The sequence below is a fragment of the Diospyros lotus genome, chromosome 2 (assembly GCF_014633365.1).
Source record: "Diospyros lotus cultivar Yz01 chromosome 2, ASM1463336v1, whole genome shotgun sequence".
In the NCBI taxonomy this organism is placed as follows: Eukaryota; Viridiplantae; Streptophyta; class Magnoliopsida; order Ericales; family Ebenaceae; genus Diospyros; species Diospyros lotus.
Genome location: NC_068339.1, coordinates 12,549,404 through 12,574,459, shown reverse-complemented (window position 1 = coordinate 12,574,459; position 25,056 = coordinate 12,549,404). Strand labels below are relative to the sequence as shown.

At 40.9% G+C, this 25,056-nt stretch overlaps 1 protein-coding gene across 1 annotated transcript in view; it reads left to right on the top strand.

The window, feature by feature from the left end:
* LOC127794577 (30-kDa cleavage and polyadenylation specificity factor 30) overlaps nucleotides 1-25,056 on the top strand; it is a 69,471-nt gene that overhangs the window by 21,269 nt on the left and 23,146 nt on the right. The window contains exons 3-4 of the mRNA XM_052325795.1: nucleotides 19,412-19,574; nucleotides 19,754-19,864. Of these exons, the coding sequence (XP_052181755.1) occupies nucleotides 19,412-19,574; nucleotides 19,754-19,864 (274 nt within the window). The remainder of the gene's footprint in view (nucleotides 1-19,411; nucleotides 19,575-19,753; nucleotides 19,865-25,056) is intronic.

Here is a 25,056-nt window from a genome sequence, read left to right as displayed (position 1 = left end):
GGTTAGCCGCAGTGGGGAAAATGAATGTGGATTGGAAAGCTTTAACAATGAAGTTTCAAGTGGGGGGTATGGCGGTAACACTGTAGGGAGACCCAAGCTTAAGTAAAACCATGGTGTCCTTGAAGGCCATGATGAAAGATCTTAAGGGAAGTGGGGAGCGGATGCTGCTGGAATTGGGAGCCATTATAGTAGAATTTGAAGAAAAACAATGGGAAATCCCTAGGATGTTGCAAGGGGTGCTGGAAGAGTTTGAAGGGGTATTTTCTAATCCCGAGGGGCTGCCACCATGCATAAAAAAAGACCATGCTATTAACCTGATTCCAGGAACCGCACCCGTACATGTGAGACCCTACCGTTACCCTTACATGCAAAAAAATGAGATTGAAAAACTGGTGGGCGAGATGTTGGAGGTTGGGATTGTGTAGCCAAGTTGCAGTCCATTTTCTAGCCCGGTGTAGTTGGTTAAGAAGAAAGATGGAGGATGGCGGTTTTGTGTCGATTACAGGGCCTTGAACAAGGTAACCATCCCTGACAAATTCCCTATATCGGTGATTGAGGAGTTGCTGAACGAGTTGCACGGGGCTATGGTTTTCTCCAAGTTGGACCTAAAATCTGGCTACCATCCGATTAGGGTGAAGGTTGAAGATGTTCCCAAAACAGCTTTCCGGACACATGAGGGCCACTACGAGTTCCTAGTTATGCCGTTCGGGTTGACAAATGCACCCGCAGCCTTTCAATCGCTGATGAATGAAATCTTCAGGGAGTATTTAAGGCAATTTGTATTGGTTTTTTTTGATGATATATTGGTGTATAGTAGGAGTTTAGAGCAACACACAAAGCACTTACGTTGTGTTTTAAAAGTGTTGGTAGAAAATCAGCTGCTTGCTAATAGGAAAAAGTGCTTGTTCGGACAGCTGGAGGTTGAATACTTAGGCCACATCATTTCCCAACAAGGTGTGTCAGCTGATCATGTTAAGGTGCAAGGGATGGTAGATTGGCCTACTCCTCCAACAATGAAGGAATCGAGAGGTTTCTTGGGGCTCACGAGATATTATCGGCACTTTGTGAAAGACTACGGCTAGATGGAAAGACCCTTAATTGAATGATTAAGGAAGAATAATTTTTATTGGGATGTGGCAGCCGAGCAAGCCTTCCAACAGCTTAAGGCGAAGATGATTTCCCTACCCGTTCTAGCTTTGCCGGATTTTGGAAAACCTTTTGTGGTGGAGGCGGATGCTTCGAGGGAAAGCATGGGGGCTGTTTTAATGCAGGATCACTGACCCATTGCCTATTTTAGTCAAGCTTTCAGTCAGTTAGGAAGGACGAAATCAGTTTATGAGCGAGAATTGATGGCCATAGTCTTTGCGGTGCAAAAATGGAGACATTATCTTTTAGGGAGGAAATTGAGATTTGGACTGATCAAAAGAGCCTCAAATACTTGATGGAATAGTGGTTGGTGACTCCCGAGTATCAGAGATGGATGGTAAAACTAATGGAATTTCAATTTGAGATTCATTATAGGCTAGGATTGGAGAATAAGGCCGCTGATGGGTTATCACGCATCAACCATACAGCAGCCTTCATGGCTTTGACAATACCAAAAGTAATCCAACTGGATCAATTGGCCTGAGAAGTAGAAGCAGATGACAGGGTGCAGCGAATTATCAAGGATCTGCAAACTAATCCTTCTTCCCAACCCAATTTTCAGTTGGTGGGCAGCCAATTGCTATACAAAGGAAGGTTGTATATATTGAAAGGGTCCTTTCTCATTCCATTGATTCTACATGAGGGACATGATGGCAGTCTCGGGGGTCATTCGGGATTCTTGAAGACCTACAAGCGAGTGGCGGCTAGTGTCTATTGGCAAGGGATGAAGGAGGACATCCACAAGGTTGGGCAAAATGGATTCAATATTGGTATGGATTACTGCAGCCTCTTCCCATCCCTAATCAAGTTTGGGAAGATATTGCTATGGATTTCATTGAGGGGTTACCAAGGTCAGGCAAGATGGATTCAATATTAGTTGTAGTAGACCGACTAAGTAAATATGGGCACTTTATCGGGCTGAAACATCCGTTTACTGCGGGGGAAGTGGCTGGAAATTTTGTTAAGGAAATCGTAAAGTTACATGGCCTCCAAGGTCCATTGTATTGGATAGGGACAAAATTTTCATGAGCAGATTTTGGGAGGAATTGTTCCGCCTCCAAGGTACGAAACTAAATTGAACTCCACCTATCACCCACAAATCGATGGGCAAACAGAGGTACTGAATCGGACTTTGGAAATATACTTGCACTGTTTTGCTTCCTCTCAACCGAAATCATGGTCCATGTGGCTGCCTTGGGCTGAACTATGGTATAACACATCCTACCATACAGTTGTAAGGAAGACCCCGTTTCAGGTGGTGTATGGTAGAGAACCTCCAGCCTTGGTGAGGTTTGAAAGAGGTACCACGCCTGTGTCAATGGTGGAACGACAACTGGCTGAACGAGATAAGATTTTGGATGACTTGAAGCCACAATTGCTGAGGGCTCAATCGGTAATGAAGAGAGGCGCTGACAGAAAGAGAAGAGAGGTAAAATTCAAGGTGGGGGACTTTGTCTACTTGAAATTGAGGCCATATCGTCGGAAATCGCTGGCTGGTCGCTCCAACGAGAAATTAGCTCATAGATTTTATGGTCCTTTTGAAGTTGAGAAGGAGGTAGGATCGGTCGCTTACAAATTGACACTGCTCTCCCATTGAAACATCCACCCTGTCTTCCACGTGCCCCAATTATGTGAGGCAAGAGGGGCGTTGAGGGCTAGTGTGGAAGTTCCCAGCCAGCTAAGTGCAGATTTAGAGCTATTGGTGGAGCCTGAGGCAGTTCTGGGGGTTCGATCTGGAACGGGAAGTAATCTACAAGGCAGAGATGTTTTAATTCAATGGAAGGGACTGCCCCCTTTAGAAGCAACATGGGAACCGTTTGACCTCATTCAGCAACAATTTCCAGATTTCCACCTTGAGGACAAGGTGAAAGTGAGGGGGGGAGATAATGATAGGCCCCTGGTTCATTGGACTTACTAGAGGCGGCCCAAGGGGGTAAAGTGGGTGGGACTTGCGTAACAGCAAGTCAGGGTGGAGGGTAGTAAGGGGAAATAGCTGATTTGTTTGTAACAAATCAGCATGTGCTGCCAGAGGCAGTTATGCTGAGTAGGATGGGGTATAAATAAAAGAAAGAGAGTGAGAGAGGTGTGGAATTTTGTAGAAGGTTGCTGGAGAGTTGGGGCCTCTCGAACGCCCTAGTGTTTCTTTCTTTTTTTCCTTAGTGAGCGGTGTAAAATTCCAATCGGAATTGAGTAATTCAATAGGATGGGTTCAACAGCTTTTGAATAACATAATCGTTATACTTTTCCCTCTTGAATTCTCTCTCTCTCTCTCTTTTTGTTCTATCTCTCTCCCATCTCCTTCTCTCTTGATCTATCAATTCTTTTCCCAAATTCCGTTCTTTTCTTAGTAATTCTCCAAGAATTACGTAATTGACCGACTCTCCATTTGAGGGTGTGTCAATTGGTTTGTGCCAACTTTAGTTATTGACTTCATGGGTCAATACTTGTCTGAATGGGAGATCGCCTTGGGTTTGAAGCCTTTCCCTTTTCATGTCATGTGACACATTTGGCAGCACTAGAGGAATTTGAAAGCTTTTGAAGGGGCTGAGAGTTTGTGTTTTTAATTTAAGGGTGGCCTCTTCATTTCCCTTTATCAATTGCTTAATAATGATTCTTGTTCGTCACTTACGTCTTTGTTTGGCCCTGATAATCTATTATTTTAATTTGTTGTCTCTCTTTGTACATGGTTTGCCTCCTCTACAAAGGTTTATTGTTAATGCATTTTGCTTACAAAAAAATGATTGGAGATATAGAGTTGATAGTATTTCTTAGATTATTGGTCGCTATTGGGGGTTGTCTTGGGTTCTCCCTTTGCTCTTTTTTCTCTTGTAGCAAGACATATTGGGAAGATTTAAAGCTAAAGAAGAAGTAAACTATGAGTATGATTAAGATGATGATGTTACAATGAATTTACGACCATATTAAGGAAAGATAGAATTAAAAAATGAGGTTATCCATAAAGATTAAAGTGACACCTCTTGAATATAAGAAGTGCCTAACACATTTAAGATGGATTGGATATGTGAGGACGGAGCATGATGCATTTATGATGAAAGTAGATGAAATGCTAGATATTTGTAGTAAAAAGAGGTAGGTAAGAAAGACTAAGGGAAATTTGTTGAAAACTTTTTGGAATGACATGTATATAATAGCCTTACAAAAGATATAGTCATGGATAAAGATGATTGGTGACTTAGAATCCTTATAGTCAACTCCACATAGTTGGATGCTTGGTGGTGGTGTTTTATGAGATCAAGAACAATAATAAGGTTAAATTATGGCTTGATAGTCGGTGTAAGTATGGGCTCCTTTGTTAGGTTTTTGCTAACTTGTTTAAGTTTACAAGGTATGGGGGCCTTTTGTGTGGTGTTGTTTCATATTATCTTGTTACAATGTGTTGAATTATTAACCCTCCCCCTTCCCCCCAAAATCCCATTGGAAAACTTAAACTGGTAGATAGAGGGTTAATTGATATTTTATACTATTACTTTTGCTCTCAACATACTGTCACATGCCGAGGGTCTAATTGTAATTTTTCTTGAAATTTTAGATGTAATGGTAGGAGCCAACAAAGTTAGTTGCTGTTAGCATTACCATTCTGCCTCTCAGTTTAGTTGTAACTGCTGGGAAGAGCCTATATAAGGCTTAGCTACACGAGGATGGGAATTCATTGTGTGAAATAATATTGAATTCTTTCCCTCTCAAATTCTCTCTCCTTATTTTCTCTACTTCTTTCAAACTCTCCTTCAAAACTCTCTCTCTTCTTTCTCCTAATTGTTCTGAAAGTGCAAGTCTCATCCACGAGGCTTGACATTTGGTATCAGAGCTGATCATCTTTGGTTGTGATCCGGCGACGGACAGGTGGGATCAGGGCAAATTACGGTCAAAATAGAGACGATGAAGGGCTCTAGATTGAAACAATTGGAGAACCGAATGGAGGCGATGGAGTTTGGGATGTCTCTAACTCAGGAAGCAGTGTCCCAGAGAAGGGAGGAGGTGCAAGTGATTCACGATGAATTGCAAGAGGATATGGTGGCATCTAGGGGGATGGTGTTCAAAGAGAATTGGCGAGACATTAGATCAATGGATCAACAATGTGATTAGTATGCTGTCCACACTCCCTCAATTCCGATTACCACCGGAATTTCCTCCCTGATTAGTTCTAGAGGCGGGGATGTTCGGTCAGGGGATCCTACCTAGACCTCAAGGAGTAGCAGAGGTTGGGAACTCGCATTATGAAGAGACTACTGACCAAGTAAGGGAATTCAATTCCCCTAGATCTAGCCGAGGACCGATGTCGAGGCTAGAGATATCTCTGTTTGAAGGATCCAAACCACGTTGGTGGATTTGTAGGTGCGAGAGGTTTTTTCAGTACTACAACATTGTTGAAAATCAGAGGATTATCTTTGCTACAACCTATCTAAACGATGTGGCTAATGGTTGGTACCAAGGATGGTCTAGATCTAGGGGTATGTGGGCTAAATGGATTGATTTTGCGGAAGAATTATACATCCACTTTGGGGAAAGGAATATGGTAGATGTTATTGAGGAATTTAACAAACTCAGATAGGAAGGGATGATCACTGAGTATTAGGAGAAGTTTGAGGAGTTGGGGGTTGTCAGCTTCCGAGGAACTGACTGTGGTTTCCCTGTTGAGTGGTTGAACGATACGAAAGAATTAGGAGGGAGAGAATCAGTAGGGAGAATGAGAGAGAGAATGAGAGAGAGAATAGAAACTTCTAGGAATATTCTTTCATAATGATTGTCGAGTTGGACAGCTGCTTATAAAGCCAAGCCACCAGCCCATGTGCGTAACAGAATGCTGTTGCTGGGAATGTACTACTCCTAAAGCAGCAACAAACAAATTACAACTCCTCAATGCAAACTTCTAATATACTATTTACTACTCATAGTATATCCTTATTACATTAGCACCCCTCCTACCCGTGACACATGACAATCACCCTCCCCTTCAAAACCTTCTTGTCCTCAAGAAATGTTGAGAAGACCGTCTGCCTTAGGAAATTGCTTGAGAATATCTGGGAGGTATTCTCAAGTATTGTTGTCGGGGTGTAGATTAGACCATTGCACCAGCACCTGGATGATGGGAACCCCTTGGTTGTAGATAACCCTCCTGTCAATTATCGCTGTAGGTTCCTTTGGACTGTCATCTGGATCTGGAAAGCGAGGTAACATTGGATTGACAGCTTGCTGCCCCACTGCCTTTTTAAGCAATGATACATGAAAGACCGGATGTATATTGGAATTATCTGGCAGCTGTAAACGATAAGCCACACTCCCAACTCGAGCTAACACCAGAAATGGGCCATAATACTTTGGATTGAGCTTTGAACTGGGCTTTCCAAGTAGAGCTTTCAGATGGCCTGGCTGGAGCTTCAGATAGACCCACTCTCCCACTTGGAATTCCCTTTCACTTCTTCTTCTATCGGCAAACTGCTTCATACGATTCCTAGCGTTGGCCAATTCTGTTTTGATTGTCTGGAAAGATTTCTGTCTCCATTGAAGGTAAGTATCCAAGGCTGCCACTGTCGAGGAATTTCCCAGGTCTGGCAGTAAGGTTGGCTTATATCCATATAGTGCTTCAAAAGGGGATCTCTTTATGGAGTTGTGGTAGTTGGAATTATACCACTACTGTGCCAACGTGAGCCACTTGTGCCAAGACCTCGGCTGTAGGAAGCAAGCACATCTTAAGTATGTCTCCAAACATTGATTTACTCTCTCGATCTGACCATCGGATTCTGGATGATAGGCTGTCGACATGCTGAGTTGGATTCCCAATAACCCCGTCAATTCCTTCCACAAGAGACTAGTGAAAATTTTATCCCTGTCCGACACTATAGTCTTAGGGATTCCGTGTAACTTCACCACTTGATCTAGGAACACTTTAGCTATCTCTTGAGCTGTGTAAGGATGTGTCAATCTAATGAAATGGGCATATTTGGTGAATCTATCCACTATCACCATTATGCAATCACGCCCTTGCGATTTGGGTAAACCCTCAATAAAGTCCATTAAGATACTTTCCCAAGGCTCTCCTGGTATACTTAGTGGCTGTAATAACTCGAGGTGAGCCACCGATTCTGATTTGCACCGTTTACAAATATCACAACTCAGCACCAAGTCCATTGCATATTTTTTTAGCCCGGGCCAATGAAAGTGTTGCCTAACTTTGTGATAGGTAGCAACTATTCCGGAGTGGCCCCCTATTGGAGAACTGTGCAGCGCCTCCACAATTTTTTTCTTCAAATTCTCATCCTTTCCTATCACTAGCCTTCCTCTGTTTCTGATAATTCCATTAGTCAAGGTGTACCCTTGTTCATCATTAGGATCCACCACCAGTTGTTGTAGCAGCTCCTGGATGCTCTCATCATTTTCATAGCTCGAGGCCACTTCCCGGTGCCAATCTGGAACCATCACCGTAAGAGCAGCAGAATGCCCTTCTTCATGACACCTTAACAAGGCATTTGCAGCTAGGTTTTCCTTCCCCTTCCGGTATTGGATTACATAATCCAATCCCATCAACTTAGTCATCCCTTTTCATTGCAATTGCGTATGTAATTTTTGCTGAAGTAGGAATTTCAGACTTTCATGGTCTGTTTTGATCACAAACTTACTGCCTTCTAGGTAATGCCTCCCTTTATCTACAGCCATCAACACTGCCAACAGCTCCTTCTCGTAAATGCTCAACCCGAGGTGTCGAGGAGCTAATGCCTTACTAAGAAAGGCCAAGGGCCTCCCTCCTTGTACCAGAACAGCCCCAACTCCAACAGCGCTGGCGTCCGTCTCCAATACATATGGCTTGTCAAAATCCGGCAAGTCCAATGTTAGTATCTCACTCATAGCTCTTTTCAGTTTGTCAAAGGCCTCTTCAGCCCGGTCATTCCATTTGAAGCTATCCTTTTTCAACAATTCCGTTAGTGGCCTACTGATAATTCCATAATCCTTAACAAACCGATGATAGTAGCCAGTTAGGCCCAGAAATCCCCTTAATCCCTTGACATTTTGAGGCCTCGGCCACTCCACCATGGCTGCTACCTTGCTAGGATCGGTGCTGACTCCTGCATTAGATATTATATGGCCCAAATACTCCACATGACTCTGTGCAAAGGAACACTTAGATTCCTTAACATACAATTGATTGAGTCGAAGAACCTCAAAGGTAGTTCTCAAGTGGGCTAGGTGCTCAACGAAAGTGGAACTATAGATCAGAATGTCATCGAAAAAGACTAGAATGAATGCACGCAAGTAAGGTTCAAATATTTGGTTCATTAATGCTTGAAAGGTAGCTGGGGCGTTAGTGAGTCTGAAGGGCGTTACCATGAATTCGTAGTGCCCTTGATGAGTTTTAAAGGCGATTTTAGGGATATCTCGAGGCTCTATTCGAATTTGGTGGTAACTTGCTCTAAGATCCAGCTTAGTGAAAACTGATGCATGCTTCAATTCATCAAGCAAGTCTTCTACAATGGGTATGGGAAACTTGTCTTTGATGGTTATGGCATTGAGTTGCCTATAGTCTACACAAAATCTCCACGAACCATCTTTCTTTTTGACAAGTAGTACGGGAGACGCGAAAGGGCTATGGCTGGGTTGAATAATCGACTCTTGTAACATGTCTTGGATGAGTCTTTCTATCTCAGTTTTCTGTTTAGGAGGATAACGATAGGACCTTACGTTCACTGGTTCTGAGTTGGATTTGAGATGGATGGTATGGTCACAGGGCCTTTTTGGAGGAAGTGAGCTAGGTTCAGAAAAGAGGTTTTTGAACTCAAATAATAGCATGTTAAGAGAGTTAGTTTCGCGTACCTTCAACTGGTCGTGTGAGTGGCTACTCACTGTAATGGCCAAATCTCCTCCCTGCTCCAGTTCCTTCTCGAGCACTTCCAAGGCTTGAATAGAGAACAACTGCACTACTTGGGAGAACTTGCTCTTGATCAACCGTTGAAGTCTCTTTCCCGTTATCATTTTGCACATACTCGCTTCCTGGCTGCCTTTGAGTATCCTCCGTTTTCCATCCTTCTCAAAGGTCACCTCCATCTTGTTGAAATCGAAGCTAATGGGACTCACGCCTCCCATCCAATCAACCCCAAGTACCACATCACAACCCCCCAATCTCAACAGCCTCAAATTTGCCACAAATTCTTTCCCATTCATCTCCCAGCAGAATCCCAAACATGAGGATTGACTCAATACCTTATTTTCGTTTGCTACTGTTACCGAAAGGGGGTGAGCATTTGAGACTTCACATCCCAATTTCTTTGCCATACCTTCATCCAGGAAGCTATGGGTGCTTCCGCTATCAATGAGTACCATTAGCGGGCGTTAGTGAGCTCGCCCTTCCACCTTAATGATCTTGCTGTGCACCAACCCTTTTAGTGCATGTAAGGAGATCTCTCCTTGATCACCTTCGCCCATCTCTGAGGTTTCCTCTGCGAGTCCTTCCTCATCCTCCCCTTCCAGTAACATGATTTGTCGTTTGCACCGGTGTCCCGGGAAGTATTTATCCCCGCACCTATAACATAGGTTCGCTTGGCGTCCCTGCTCCATTAACCCTCCTCCATTCGTTGGGTTAGGGGCTACAGGAGGCAATGCTAGGACCCCCTTACCATTGTGCACCGTATCTCGTCCTTGAGTCCTATTACCAGATTGCCATCCCCCAGAGATCACTCCTTTAGCTTGGTTGCGCTGCTTTTTTAATAGTGCTTCAATCGTCATTTCTTACAACCTTGCACTCTCGACGGCCAGCCTCACTGTCGTTGGCTGTATCATTTTTACCATGGGTCTCACTTCTTCTCCCAAGCCACTAATAAAACTCAATACAAAATACTCTTCTGAAAGATGGGGATTGTGTATCATCATTAAGGACCTCAGCTTCTCAAACTTGAGCTGGTAATTCTGTACCGTTCCCAGTTGCTTGAGCTTGTTAAACTCTTCGACTATATCCCGCATACTCCGGTCTCCGAATCTTTCACATAAGTCATCAGCGAACTCGTTCCATGGGCTGCCTTCTTTCTCTGCGAGCCACCCCTGGTACCATGCATCAGCCATGTCGTTCAGGTAGGCAGAGGCCAGAGTGACCTTCTGCTGTTCCTGCACCTGATACAGGGCGAACATACGTTCGCACCTCCTTACCCACCATCTCAGGTTTTCTCTATCAAAGAGCAGAATCTCCAATTTGGGTACTGGGAAGCTCAGTTGATAACGATCTACCTGAGCTCTCGCTTTTCTCTCCCTTAAGTTATCGCCGGTCCTTTCTGTCTCAAATTCCACTTCCGATGTTCCCACTGGTCGACGCTCCATTCCTACACCTTGAAGAATGGGTTCCGACCGTTCCCTTTACGGAAAGTCAGCAGAAAGTCTTACCGGCTGCTGGGTCGAGAACATCCGCATAATCTGGTGCATCTGTTCCATCACTTGCTCATGGAACCGAGCATTCTGTTCTTGATTCTCACCCTGCCACCTTTCCATGGCCTGATCAATCCGAGCATCTACCCCTGCTCCAATTGAGGATTCGAGAGTCCCCATTCTTGTTTGCACCTCTGCCACTGTTGTAGCCACTTGCTGCAGTTGAGACTCCATCTGCTTCATCCTCGTCCCTTCGGCCATATGGATATCCTTCTCTTCTTCTGCCCACACCCAAGAATACCGCTCTGATACCAAATGTCAGCTTCCGAGGAACTGACTGTGGTTTCCTGGTTGAACGATACGAAAGAATTAGGAGGGAGAGAATCAGTAGGGAGAATGAGAGAGAGAATAGAAACTTCTAGGAATATTCTTTCATAATGATTGGCGAGTTGGACAACTGCTTATAAAGCCAAGCCACCGGCCCATGTGTGTAACAGAATGCTGTTGCTGGGAATGTACTACTCCTAAAGCAGCAACAAACAAATTACAACTCCTCAATGCAAACTTCTAATATACTACTTACTACTCATAGTATATCCTTATTACATTAGCACCCCTCCTACCCGTGACACATGACAGGGGTCTTAATGTGGAGTGCTTAGCCCACCCTCATTGATCAATACTTTGTCTCCAGTTTTATTAGAGGCCTTAAGGATGAATTAAGGTCCATGGTGAAAATGATGATGCATGTCACTGTGAGAGAAGCGACGGAGAATGCCAGATTACAAGAATTAACACTAGAGGTAATTTTCAAGAGGAACAAAGCAGTGCCAAGGACACTCACATCTGTTGGGCCCTTGATAGGAGGGAATTCTAAAGCTCTAGTGCTCGCTATGGCATTGGGTGGACATAAGGGGGGGGCTCTAACCTATCGGCAAATAGAAGACATTGGAACAGAGGAGGATGCTGGGATTGTGTTATCGGTGTAGTGATAAATATAGCCCTGGGCATTAGTGTAAGAGACATTTGCCCAATATGGAAGGGGAGGAAAACAATGTAGAAGAAGAAGAGGAAGAGAAGGGTGAAAAGATAAGAGGAGGCATATGAGGAGGAGCAGGGTCAGGAAGAGGGAGAAATATCCTTTCATGCACTCAAGGGAGGCCCTACTAGGAACATAATTAAGGTCAGAGGTTAGGTGGGCAAGAAGAGACTAATGGTGCTTATAGAAAGTGGCAGCACCCATAGCTTCTTGAATGAAGCTATGACCACTGAATTGAAGTGTAGGATGACTCATACCACCCCATTGTCAGTGACGGTGGCCAATGGACACAAAATGTATAGTTATTGTAAGTGTGCTGATTTTAGATGGATGATGTAGGGACATGAATTTAGGGTTGATTTAAGGATCCTAGAGCTTGGGGGCTGTGATATTGTGTTAGGGGTGGATTGAATGAGGACAATTAGCTCATTAACGTTCAACTTTAACAAGCTGGAACTGTTGAGATGGAGGGAAAAAAGCCGATAGTGATAGGCAGCTTGGAATATGGGGAATGCAAACTGATTAAGGGAAGCAAGTTGCAAAAGTTGATACAAAACAAGGGTGCGGGGGCAGATTTCACTGCTTTATTCAACCCATGCTGTGGAGTGGGATGGAACAAAAAAGGAGGGTGAGGCTCAACCAGCAGGGAAGGAGAAATCCAACTTATGTTCTTCTCAAGTACCTACTTTAGATGGCTCGCACTTACTCTTGGATGAATTTAAGGACCTATTCATTGAACCTAATTCCCTACCTCCCCAAAGACCCTTGGATCATGCCCTACCCCTCAAACCCAAAACCACCCCAGTAAATATCCAAGCATACTGATATTCACCCACTCAAAAAGCAGAAATTGAGAAACAAATTTCTAACATGTTAGCCACCTCTTTTATACAATCTAGTCAGAGTTCTTTTGCATCCCTAGTATTGCTTGTGAAAAAGAAGAATGTTTTTTTTGGAGATTTTGTGTTGACTACTGTCAACTTAACTCTCATACCATCAAAGATAAATTTCCTATTCCTCTCATTGATGATTTGTTAGATGAATTGGCCGGAGCCAAAGTATTTTCCAAATTAGACCTCAGATCCGGATACCATCAAATCTGGATGAAACCCTCAAACATACCAAAAATAGCCTTTCGTACTCACCAAGGCTTGTATGAATTTGTTGTCATGCCTTTTGGACTTACAAATGTCCCAGCCACCTTCCAAGCCCTTATGAACCAAATTTTTACCCTTTACCTTCGAAAATTTATCCTAGTCTTCTTTGATGATATCCTAATGTACAACCCAAATTTGGAACAACATTTAACCCACCTACAAACTGTATTAGAGGTCTTTAGACATAATCAACTGTATGTTAAGCTATCTAAGTGTATCTTTGCTAAGAATGAGATGGGATATTTGGGGCATATCATTTTTGGAGAGGGTGTTAAAACTGACCCCAGTAAGGTCACAACAATGGTGGAGTGGCCTAGACCTCTAACTGTAAAAGAGCTTAGAGGGTTTCTGGGTTTGACCGGGTACTACAAAAAGTTCATAAGGCACTATGGGGTTGTTAGCAAGCCATTAACTGATCTTCTTAAAAAGGATGGCTTCCGATGGAACCCTCAATCTGAGGCAACCTTCTTGGCACTCAAGATGGCCATGACTCAAGCTCCTTTATTGGCCCTTCTTGATTTTTCCAAACAATTTGTGGTAGAGACAAATGCTTGTGAGAAGGGGATAGGTGCAGTGTTGATGCAGGAAGGAAGGCCTATAGCCTACATTAGCCAGGCCTTGGCTCCTAGGCACCTAAGGTGGAGTGTGTACGACAAAGAATTACTGGCAGTATTGAAGGCAATTGACTAATGGAGACACTATTTGGAGGGTAACCCCTTTGTGATCAAGACTGATCATGAGAGCTTAAGGTTCTTATCACAACAAAGGCTACAGTCTCAGCTACAAAGGAAGGGGGTCTCCAAGCTTATGGGATTAGACTACACCATCCTTTATCGCAAGGGAAAGGAGAATGTAGTGGTTGATTCCCTATCTAGAACGGAGGGCAGTGGTCATTATGGAAGTTGCCATGCCATCACAGCAGTGGTACCTGAATGGGTGAAGGAGATTATGTAGAGCTGTGACTAGATAGATTGAGTGAGGGATCTTTTGCCCCAATTGGCTGTCCAACCCTTAGGAAATCAAGGGTATTGATTGTCCACTGGCTTGATTAGGTTTCAAGGAAGAGTGGTGGTGGGAGACGACAAGGAATTGAAGGAGAGGATTCTAAAGTCATTCCACGGCTCACCACTAGGACATATAAGGATTAGGGCCACTCATCATAAGGTGAGGCAATTTTTTTTTTTGGCCAAGACAGAAGAAGGATGTAATAGAATTTGTATAGGCTTGTGAAACATGCCAGAGGTGTAAACATGAATAGGTATCATACCCCAGCCTCCTATAGCCCCTAGGGGTTCTAGAGCAGGCATGAGAAGGGATTTCAATGGACTTCGTAGAGGGGTTGCCTAAATCTGAAGGGAAAGATGTGATATTAGTGGTGGTGGACAAACTAACAAAATTTGGGCATTTCCTCAACCTCACACACCCTTTTTCAGCACAGGAAGTTACTAGGGTATTTTTGGATTCAGTGGTAATGTTGCATGGGGTCCCTTAATCGATTGTATCAGATAGGGACAAAATATTCACTAACAATTTTTGGTTGGAGTTGTTCAAGAAGCTAGGGGTGGGATTACACATGTCAACTGCCTATCACCCTCAATTCGATGGATGGCCAAATGGAGAGGGTCAATCAATGTCTGGAGGCCTACCTCAGATGCATATGTTTTACCAAGCCAGAAAGCTAGAACAGGTGGCTGCCACTAGCTCAATGGTGGTACAACTCATGTTTCCATAGTACCGTAAAGAGAAACCCCTTTGAAGCAGTGTTTGGGTACAAGCCTCCTATCCTACCGGATATTGCTAGCTCTACTACTAGCTTAGCAACAGTGGAGCAATATCTGCAACAGAGGCAAGACATGCTATCCATCCTTAAGAAGGAGTTGGCCACGACACATAATAGGATGAAGTAGAAGGCTGGCAAGAGAAGGAGTGACAGGGCCTTTGAGGTGGGGGATAGGGTGTTCCTTAAAGTAAAAAGGTTCTTGCAACAACCCTTCATAACCATACTCGCATCCAACCTCAGTCCTAAGTACTTTGGGCCCTATATCATTGAATCTAAAGTTGGGGAAGTGGCCTATAAGTTGAAGTTGCCTCTAGGTGTTCCATGTATCGCTGCTCAAAAAGTCCATTGAACAGGGTGCCCCCACTAGTCAACAATTGCCAGCCATGGAAGATGAACTGGAAGAAAGCCTGGAGCCTAGGGCTATCCTAGATATGAGGGTGGTCTATCAAGGAGCAATGCCTCTAACCCAAGTATTGGTCTAATGGTCACAACTATAGCCAGACCACACCACTTGGGAGTGCCTACCTGAGCTGCTGAAGCAATTCCCCAGAGCAACAAACCTACCTTAAAATTCTTGAGGACAAGAATTGGTTTTGAAGGGTGGGAGAGTGTCACGACCTGAGGGTCTGATTGTAATTTTTCCTAAAATTTTAAATGTAATGGCGGGAGCCAACAAAGTTAGTTGTTGTTAGCATTACCATTCTGCCCCTCAGTTTAGTTGTAACTGCAGGGAAGAGCCTACATAAGGCTTAGCTGCACGAGGATGGGAATTCATTGTGTGAAATAATCTTTAATTCTCTCCCTCCCAAATTCTCTCTTTCCCTATTTTCTCTACTTCTTTCAAACTCTCCCTCCAAAACTCTCTCTCTTCTTTCTCCTAATTGTTCTAAAAGTGCAAGTCTCATCTATGAGGCTTGACACATACCTCTTCACACATGGGCAGGTTCCACTGCATAACTAGTCCAAACATGTGCAATTAATGAAATATTGGGTTAGTGGTGAGGTTTGAACTCATGACCTTTGCTTGCTCTGATATTATGTTGAATTATTAACCACATTCCCATCTAAAAGTTTAAATTAGTAGATAGAGGGTTAACTAATCTTTATACTATTATTTTTGCTCTCAACATGATGCCTTGTGGTCCTCCTACTTTATTTGCAATCTCAAAGATTGGAAAATAGATTTATTGGCCACTTTTCTTTTTAGTTTTTTGGATATGCTGCATGGATTACCTTTTTGTCTTGACAAAGGAGAGAGGGGTGACTTTGGAGTCTATCTAGATATGGATTACATTGATAATTTGAGGGGCCAAGTACTGATATGTTGCTGCTTCACGTGCAAAAGGATTAAGGAGTTGGACCATCTTCTTTTGCACTGCATGGCTCAGGATATTTGGAGCCTTATTTCATTTTTTATGTGCATTGCACAATCTGAACTTTAGCTTTGGCTTGCCCCTGTTGGAGTTTGATGCTTTAATTGCCACTCCATTTATATTGTTTGGCACATTTTTTTCAAGTGGAATAATAAAGGGCTTGAAGATATAGAAAATAATATTTGTAGCATTCACTGTTTCGGGTACTATTCTTGCTTCCTCCCTGTTTTACATATTAGGGAGGATACACCCTTTCCTCATTCTTGGATGAATTTTCTTTGCAGTGATTTTCTATTGGTGAGGCTTGGTGTGATTCATTTGATTAGGATTTGTCCTATCTTTGACAGTTTTGTAGTACCATTCTTATATGTATAAAACTTGTACTTCAATGTAGATCACTTTATGAGTAGAATTGTTTTTAAGATTAATTAATGCAACAATAAATTATCTCATATTTATCAAAAAAAAGACAAAAAATATATTACGTCACATTGCAGACATATTGCCCTCTGAATGTTCATTGATGTTTCTTGCTGAACTTTGAGGATTTGAAAAACTCAGGATCCTGGAAGAGATTTTACTGGAAAACTTCAATCTTTTTATGTTTGTAACAGATGGAATATTAGGCTTATGTTTGATTTAAGTACAGTCCTTGGTGGATGCAGTGAAAAAAAGATATGTTTCTCTCTTTGATTTTGTAATGTTAATTTTTTAAGAATTTTGCCTCATGGTGATGTTTGGGCAAGAAGAGTGGCAATTAAGTGTGCGAACAGCTAGGGATATTCAGTGTGCGCTTTTGTCTATCTTCAGTGGAGTGGATGGCATTGACCATTGTACTATATTCTTTTTTCTCTTGGGCTGAATGATGTCTGTCCCAAAGACAGGTCTTCTTGATTTGTCAACATGTGTTGTTTGATGTGGAGTCTTTCGTGTAGTAAGTTTGTCTTTTGATGGTGTAGAGCATCCCACTCATGCATTGAATGGAAACACTCTTATTATTTTTCTTTTGTGGTGTCATATGGGGTCTTTAGTGTGGTAGACAGTGTATAGCTTTTGATGGTGTAAAGCATCTTATTCATAGATTCATTAGAATCATTATTGCTTCTCTTTTTTCTTTTGGTGGTTGAGATCTTTTAGTTCTTACATGTTTTCAGATTATTTCTTTTTGCCTGTTGATATATATTGGCATCTTATGCTGTTATCTTCCCCTTCTTCTGCATTTATAGGGTTCTCTCCTTTTTAGCAGTTTTGCTTTAGTCTATTTCTAAACAGTAAAGAACGAATAAAAGCCTTAGACCTAATGCTACCTGCCATTTTAAGTTGATTAGACATGTCATACTATTCAAAGACTTAAGTTTGATTTAGAGTGACGAAGTGCTGAAAGTAGAAGAAGAGAGAGAAGTGGAAGAAGAAGAGGAGACCAGAGAGAATAAAAGACAGAACAGAGAGAAAAGAAGAAAGAAATAGAGGAAGATAAGGAAATGCAGAGAAGCTACAAAGAAATATAGAGAAGACAACCAGATAATAGAAAACTTTTAGAGAGAGAGAGAGAGAGAGGAAATCAATAACAATCTCCACATTCAATAATCAATAGTCCAAATCAGAATGATCCCTGTGCCTGTGAAGTTGTTATACACACTCATTAAGTCCCTATCAAAGTAGGAACCTAAACTACTTAGCCCAAAAAAAAAAAAAAAAAAAAGACTAAGAACCTAAATTAAGTTTGAAAATGATAACATAATATTCTTGACAGATCTTAAGAGATCTGATCGATTTATCCCAAGAATTCCGGGAAGAATTCTATAGAATAAGAGAAATATTGAGATGAAAAAAGAAGAATGGAGACGTGGGAGAGGTTCCGAGAGAGGGAGAAGTAAAGAATTAAGAGGGAAAATTGTAAGAACGAATTTCAATTCAATATTCAGATCCTTCAAAATGCGGGCGGGCGTAGATTTATACCCTCACACCGCTTACAACCATTCCCGCTCAACAGAGCACATGCCTAACTAACTTCTGTTTTATTCCCTCCTCCACTTGCATTCTACATTTACGTAATCACCCTTCTAAGCATTGCTGGAACATAACAATTCTTACCCTAACTAAAGTGAGAATTCAAATTAAAGTAGGAATAAGAGCTTAAAAATTCTTAATCCTTTGAAATTGCTAGATAACTAAAACTCTATATGATGAGAAGCGTAAAGTAATTAGACATTTTGATCTCTATCATTCTCACAGGCTCAGTATATGTCTTCTCTGAAGAGTTAATGAAGTGCTACTACTCAAACCATTCGAGATTGAAGAAAACAGATCTCCTCCTAAAAATTCAGCATGGCATCCATGTTGAACTGTGATGATGGATGGTTTTTTAGAAGGCTTCAATTAGGGAGGGCCTAGTGATTCTGTAATTTGGTGCTTCAGCCAGATGAATGATGGAATTTTGAGGAATTGTTTACAATGTACTCCAACATGATAATCACTGCTGTAAAGCAGCTTTACAAGGTTTGCAATCAGCTTTCACAGAATGGGCAGTGGTGGGTGTTGACTCTGTTGATTGGGCAGTGTTCACTAATGGCAATGTTGGTGGCACAAGCAATCTGTCACAAGGTGACTGCAAAGCTCATGCATGTGCAAAGGAAGAGAAAAAGAGAAGTAGAGGAAGAAGAGAGAATAGAGAGGAGAAGAAAAGGCACAGAAGGCGAACAAAAGAAGAAAGAAATAGAGAAAGAGGAGAGAAAAGAGAAGGAGATGAAAAGAAGCCGAGGCAGAGAATGTAGAGAAAATAAATCAGAGAACAAAAAGATAGAGAGATAGAGAGAGAGAGAGAGAGAGAGAGAGAGAGAGAGAGAGGCATTCTCTGGCCCAATTTTTGTTATTGTTTCTATATTTCTGGTTTATCCCCTAGGTTAGTCTTTTTTCTTTGCGTCTAGGTTTGGTTTAGTAGCTACATTTCAATTCATCCTCTTTTTCCAATATACTTATGAAGTACTTATCAATTCACAAATCCTTGACAAATGAGGAATCTAAAGTAAAATAGGAAATAAGAATATAAAATCCTAAACCCAACTGTACTTGGGATTCAAATTGAAGTAGGACAAAAGCATAAAATTCCTAAATAACTAGACTGTACAAAAATAGAATTATTAGAACCTTTATCTCTACTATAGAGACTAGATGAGCTTGATCCAAGACATTCATGATCCTTAGTTATATTATCATGTTGGGCTTAGCTAGCTTTCTAACAGCGAATGTGTCTTGGAGATCATCAGGTGGGTAAATCATGTTTGAGAAAATGCTTGATTACCACCCTAATTTCTGTAAACTTCCTGTCTGACTAGGTTCCGAGCAAACTTGATACCTTCCTCATGATATTAATATTCTCTAGTGTGTCAAATGTAAAAAGTATAACTGTCTGTCTGTTTGTCCAAAATGTGGAATTGTTTATCTGCATTTAATTATTAGTAACTCCTAGATATAACTTTATTATGCTCTTTTAAGTTGTTTTGTCCAGGATCTTATTGTCAATCCACTGACTCAATGTCAAATCATGGAATAGGTATTTTATTGTCAAAAGTTGCAATCGGGAAAACTTGGAATTATCAGTACAACAAGGAGTATGGGCAACTCAAAGGAGCAATGAGGCTAAACTGAATGAAGCTTTTGATACTGTAGAAAATGTTATCTTGATCTTTTCAGTCAACCGGACTCGACACTTCCAGGTAGGTGTTGGGCTTAGTATCCTGTACTTCTTTTCTACACCATGGAGTCTAGATCAAGTGGGTTTACAGTCAAAAATTCTACGCAGCCATTTTTTATAGGAATTTGATTGTTTGAAGAAAAACTTTCCCTTTTGTTTTATAGTGGATGTTGAGAATGAATTGCTTTTTTGATTAACTAGGGTTGTGCAAAGATGACATCTAAAATTGTTGGTTCTGTTGGAGGAGGAAACTGGAAGTATGCACATGGAACTGCGCAATATGGGCGGAATTTCTCTGTTAAATGGTTAAAGGTGCATTTTCTTAACTAAGAAATCTCTTAATGACAAGCAGTGGTTGCTTGTCATGAATCTCTAAACATATTTAGTTTGTCATCCACTCCAATCAGCAGTTTGTGCTTGCACTTGTCTCATAATGGAATACAGTTGTAGAACCGGTGAAAGAGAATCAAACGTGTTTATAAATTTGAATAAATGATACCAAATAATGGCTTACTGATGGAACTTGTGTTCTCGTTGCCTTCCTTTTCCTGGGTATTTGGTATTAAACAAAAAGGTCTCAGGCAATAAACAGATGCATAAAGTGACAGGTCATGGCAAGAAAATTCAGTTTTCTGTGAGGAAAATAATTGTACTAGAGGTGCCAAAATTGGTGTATAACCTTTGAACGGTAAACAAAAAGTTCATTATATAGTATTGGAAAAAATACTGGTGAAAACAAGCAGTTGACAGCCAATGACAAGTTGCAAAACATTTAAATGAAAGGACAGAATTTTAAGTTGAGTTTAGGCAATAATCAACATTAAGTGATAGTTCATGATAAGAGCACTTCTATTTTTTCAAGAAAATAATTGCACTAGAGGCGCCAAAATTGGGTACAACCTTTGAATAGCAAACAAAAGGTTGATTACACAGTATCAACAAAGATGATACTGCTAAATGATTGTTAACAACAGCTATAGAAGAGTTGCAAGAATTTTTGAAATCATGAGGACAGGAAAGTTTGACAGTACTATTTTAGAATTATATAGTATCGCCTTTTATATATCCCCAAATGTGTGCCAATTTCTTTTCCAAATATCCCACATCAGACACAAAGGTGAGGCTTCCATGCCACGCTGGTAATGGTGACATGCAGGCTTACCAGACTAGAAATTCCTCATACCATTACTTTTAAAATAAGATTTCCCTTTGTGAAACTTGGACATGGGATTTAGAATTCCCAATCCCCATTTCCACAAGAAAATATAAAATAAAAAAAAAGGAAATGGATGATCAAGAAGCAGGCAAACACTGTAAAATGGGTCTTCATTCATATTTGACATGAATCCAATGCATAAACTCATCAAGCATGTCAAAAGCACCATGTACCACAGTCAATGCTGGAATACTTTTATCTGAAAGTTGGAAATTGGGAATGCTAAAATTTTTCAGTATTTTTAGTGAACACAAGATACTGATTTGTGTTCTTAAATTACAATAATGTATTATTGTGATTTTTTTTCATTGTTTTTTTTTTTTTTTAATCTTGAACTAATGTTGAATTTTATATTAAAAATTATTTTTATTGTATTTCTTCCTTCCTATGATTCATTCTTTAAATTATATGATAGTCCATGTCATTCTGTGGTTGTGTCCATATCTTTACCTATACTTCTTAGATGGAGGATTTTATATTGACTTTTTAAATCTCCCAAATTAAAATTCTTCGTCAGAATCACTACTAGGAAAGCCTTACTTCTTGTCTTCTTAAAAATTTAAGTTTTTATGTTTAGTAGTGGGATTGAGGCTTGATATATTGTTTAGTAGGTGGCTTAGTGGGAAATGTCAAACTTATCCAGGATCAAACTTTTAGATACAAGCACATCTTGCACTGGAACGTGGTTTTATGTCTTAACTCATATGGAGGAAACTGATTTGGGTATATTTATCCTTACCAGAAAACAAAAAAGTGCAAAATGCCAATTTAGTTTGGGGAGAAGAGAATTCTTGTTCTGCAAACATGTTATGATCTGGTATACTACTTGATTACATAGACATTTGCTTAGGAAGTTATATCTCGTTCCATTGAAGGTAGTGTTAGAACATTTATACTAGATTAGTGATGTAGATATCAGGAAAATCTATGTAAAATTAGTGTTGTTTATGTCCTGTTTAGTTGGTTAGGAAAAGTCTTCTAGAAGAATTGTTTCTAAAAGGATAGCTGGCCTATTGTTAGGGGTAACGGTCAGTTGGGGGGCGTTATTTTCTGTTGTTGTAATTCCTACGCCTATGGCTTATAAATAGGAGTCGGGAGGGGACTGTTGTGTGGTACTTCATTTTTGTGCTTTATGTGGGAATTCTATCTTGTGAGCGAGTGGGTTTGTTTTGGCTGTGTGCTTAAGAGTGAGGCAGGTATTATTGTGTATACTCTAGGTTGGAAACTCTATAGTTTTCAAGATATATGGGCTATGAGAGAGTTCTGTCAAAAGGCACATGTAATCAACCTATACAAGATAGTGGAAAAGTGAGGGCCAAGCCAATCTGGACGTAGGTCTCAATTTGAGACTGAACCAGGATAATCTTGTGGTGTTCTTGTTGCTGATTTCTGTTCTTTACTTTTGTGTTTTGTATTTCTTGTTGCTGTGAGTGGTTGTGAGTCTCTATCCTTGACTTAGTGAGTGTGAGTGTCTTAGAGAGTATTGTGTTTCTACTAACAACTTGGTATCAGAGCCTATAATCTCTAAGGCATTCAAGATTCTTCAAGAAACTCAAGGAGGAAGAGTCTAAGTCTCAAATTGGTATGGCGCCAACTGCATCAAAGTATGATATCGATAAATTCGATGGGTCTAACGACTTCGGCCTATGGAGGATCAAGATGGAAGCTCTCCTCTGCAGTCAAGGCCTAGAAGGGGCGCTGGAACGAGAGAACAAGGCAATAGGGACATCAATCGAGAAAGAAACATTGGTTTTAATGGTGGAACAGAAGGAGACTCAGGCGGAGATCAAGAAGAAGGCTTATAGCCTTCTGATTCTGAGTCTTGGAGACAAAGTACTTAGGGAGGTGTCAAAGTTGAAGTCTGCAGCAGAAATCTGGAAAAGATTGGAAGACTTGTACCTCAAAAAGACACTTTCTAGCCGTTTATTCCTTAAGGCCAGGTTCTTTAATTTTAAAATGCATGAACAACAGAAACTTTAGGATCATATAGATGACTTTAACAAATTATGTTTAGATTTAGAAAACATAGTCATAAAATATGAGGATGAAGACAAAGCCTTAGTTCTTCTCTATTCATTACCTAAGTCCTATGAGAATTTTGTGGATATTCTCCAGCATGGTAGAGATAAACTTTCTTTAGAAGATGTAATAGGGGCATTAAATTCTAAAGAATTAATAGTTAAAATGGACAGTAAATCTACTCTTGGTGATGCTTTAACAACAATATCAAGAAGCTCTAAAAGAGACCAAAAGAATAAGGGTAAATCAAGGTCTAAGTCTAGGACTGGAAAAGGCCCAATAAAATGCTATTACTGTCAACAAGGAGGTCACATTAAGCAGCAGTGTTCGAAAAAAAAGGACTTAGCCGAGAAGGATAATTCAGGAGGAGGGATAAATTTCTATGATTCAGGTTATGATAGTTTTGAGGTTTTAATTGTTAGTGAAAGTGCAGAAAGCCAAGAGTGGATCTTGGACTCTGGCTGCTCTTTTCACATGACCCCAAAGAAACATTGGTTTCAAAATCTTAAGGAAATTAATGGACGAAAGGTCTTGCTTGGAAATGACCATGAATGTGAGGTAAAAGGGATAGGAGACATTAGGCTAAAATTGCATGATGGCTCCTATAGAACTCTCACAACCGTAAGGTATGTTCCAAAATTAAAGAGGAATTTAATCTCTCTTGGGGAGCTGGACAGAAACGACTTAAAGTTTAAGGGTGAGGATGGAGTTGTTAAAATATCTAAGGGGTCATTAGTGTGTATGAAAGCTGTATTAAGAAATGGTATTTACCTTTTACAGGCTACCACATTATGTGGTGAAGTTGTAGCTATAAGTTCTAACCCTAAATCTAAGGTAACTCTGTGGCATTTAAGAATGTCACATATTAGTGAGCAGGGCCTTAAGGAGCTCACAAAAACAAGGTATATTGGATTTAGGACAAGCCATGGGTTTAGGCAAGTGTGGATCTTGCATCTATGGTAAGGCAACAAAGGTAAAATTTAGTAAAATAACAATACACTCATCAAAAGAACCTCTAGACTACATTCATTTAGACTTATGGGGTCCAGCCCAAACTATATCTCATGGAGGCTCTTGATATTTTCTATCTATAATAGATGATTTCTCTAGAATGCTGTGGGTGTATGTTTTAAAGTCTAAGGATAACACTTTTGAAACCTTTAGGGCATGGAAGACTATGGTTGAAAACTAGAAAGGCAGGAAAATCAAGACTATAAGAACTGATAATGGGTTAGAATTTTGTAATAAAGATTTCAACCAAATGTGTAAAGATGGTGGGATTATGAGACACCTAACTGCACTCAGAAATCCTAGGAAAAATGGTGTTGCAGAAAGGATGAATAGAACCCTCTTAGAATGGGTTAGATGCATGCTGTCCTATGCTCATTTGCCCAAAACCTTTTGGGGGCAAGTTGTCACGACAACAGCTTGTGTAATAAATAGGTCTCCCTCCACAACAATAAACTTTCTAACCCCATATGAAAGATGGACAGGGCATAAACTAAGCCTAGACCACCTTAGAGTGTTCGGATGCCTTGCTTATGCTCATGTGAAGCAAGGCAAATTAGAGCCTAGCGCCAAGAAATTGATAGAATCCCCACTCAATCTGCAGCTTCCCTCTCCAAATCAGTAGATAACAAACTAATTTACAGTACTCAACTCTAGTAAACTAATCAAAGAGAAGAATAACAGAAAAAAATGAAGAACAAGGCCAATTCGAGAGGGCCTCCTCTCCCAGAATCTTCTTCAAAAATCCTCCACACCTCTCTCTTCTTTCCACTCTCTCTTATAGAGATTCCCCCCAACGGTTACAGTCACGTGAGGTTGTTATTCCTAACCGTCTATGACAATTTTACCCCTGTATCCTTTTCCTCAATTGCCCTCTTGCTTCCTTTCTTACCCCTACGCTGATATGTGTGATGTATCAGTGCTCTATCATGACTCCCGTCCATAAGATTCACCTTGTCCTCAAGGTGAAACTCGGGAAACTGTTGCAATATCTGATTGTATGGTTCCCATGTAGCTTCTAAGGGTGGCAGGCCCTTTCCATTGAATTAACACATCAAGGCCCCTCAAGTTTTTACCTCTCCCCGGCCGTATTCCCAATAGGAATTCTGGTTGTACCCTCATCTCTAGCTCAGCTGTCAACTAAGTTGGAATGGAGGCAGCTGTTGGTGATGTCCCTTCGGCTTTACGTAGTTGAGATACATGAAAGACGGGATGGATGGCACATGTGGGTGGAAGTTCCAGCTTGTATGCCACCTTCCCT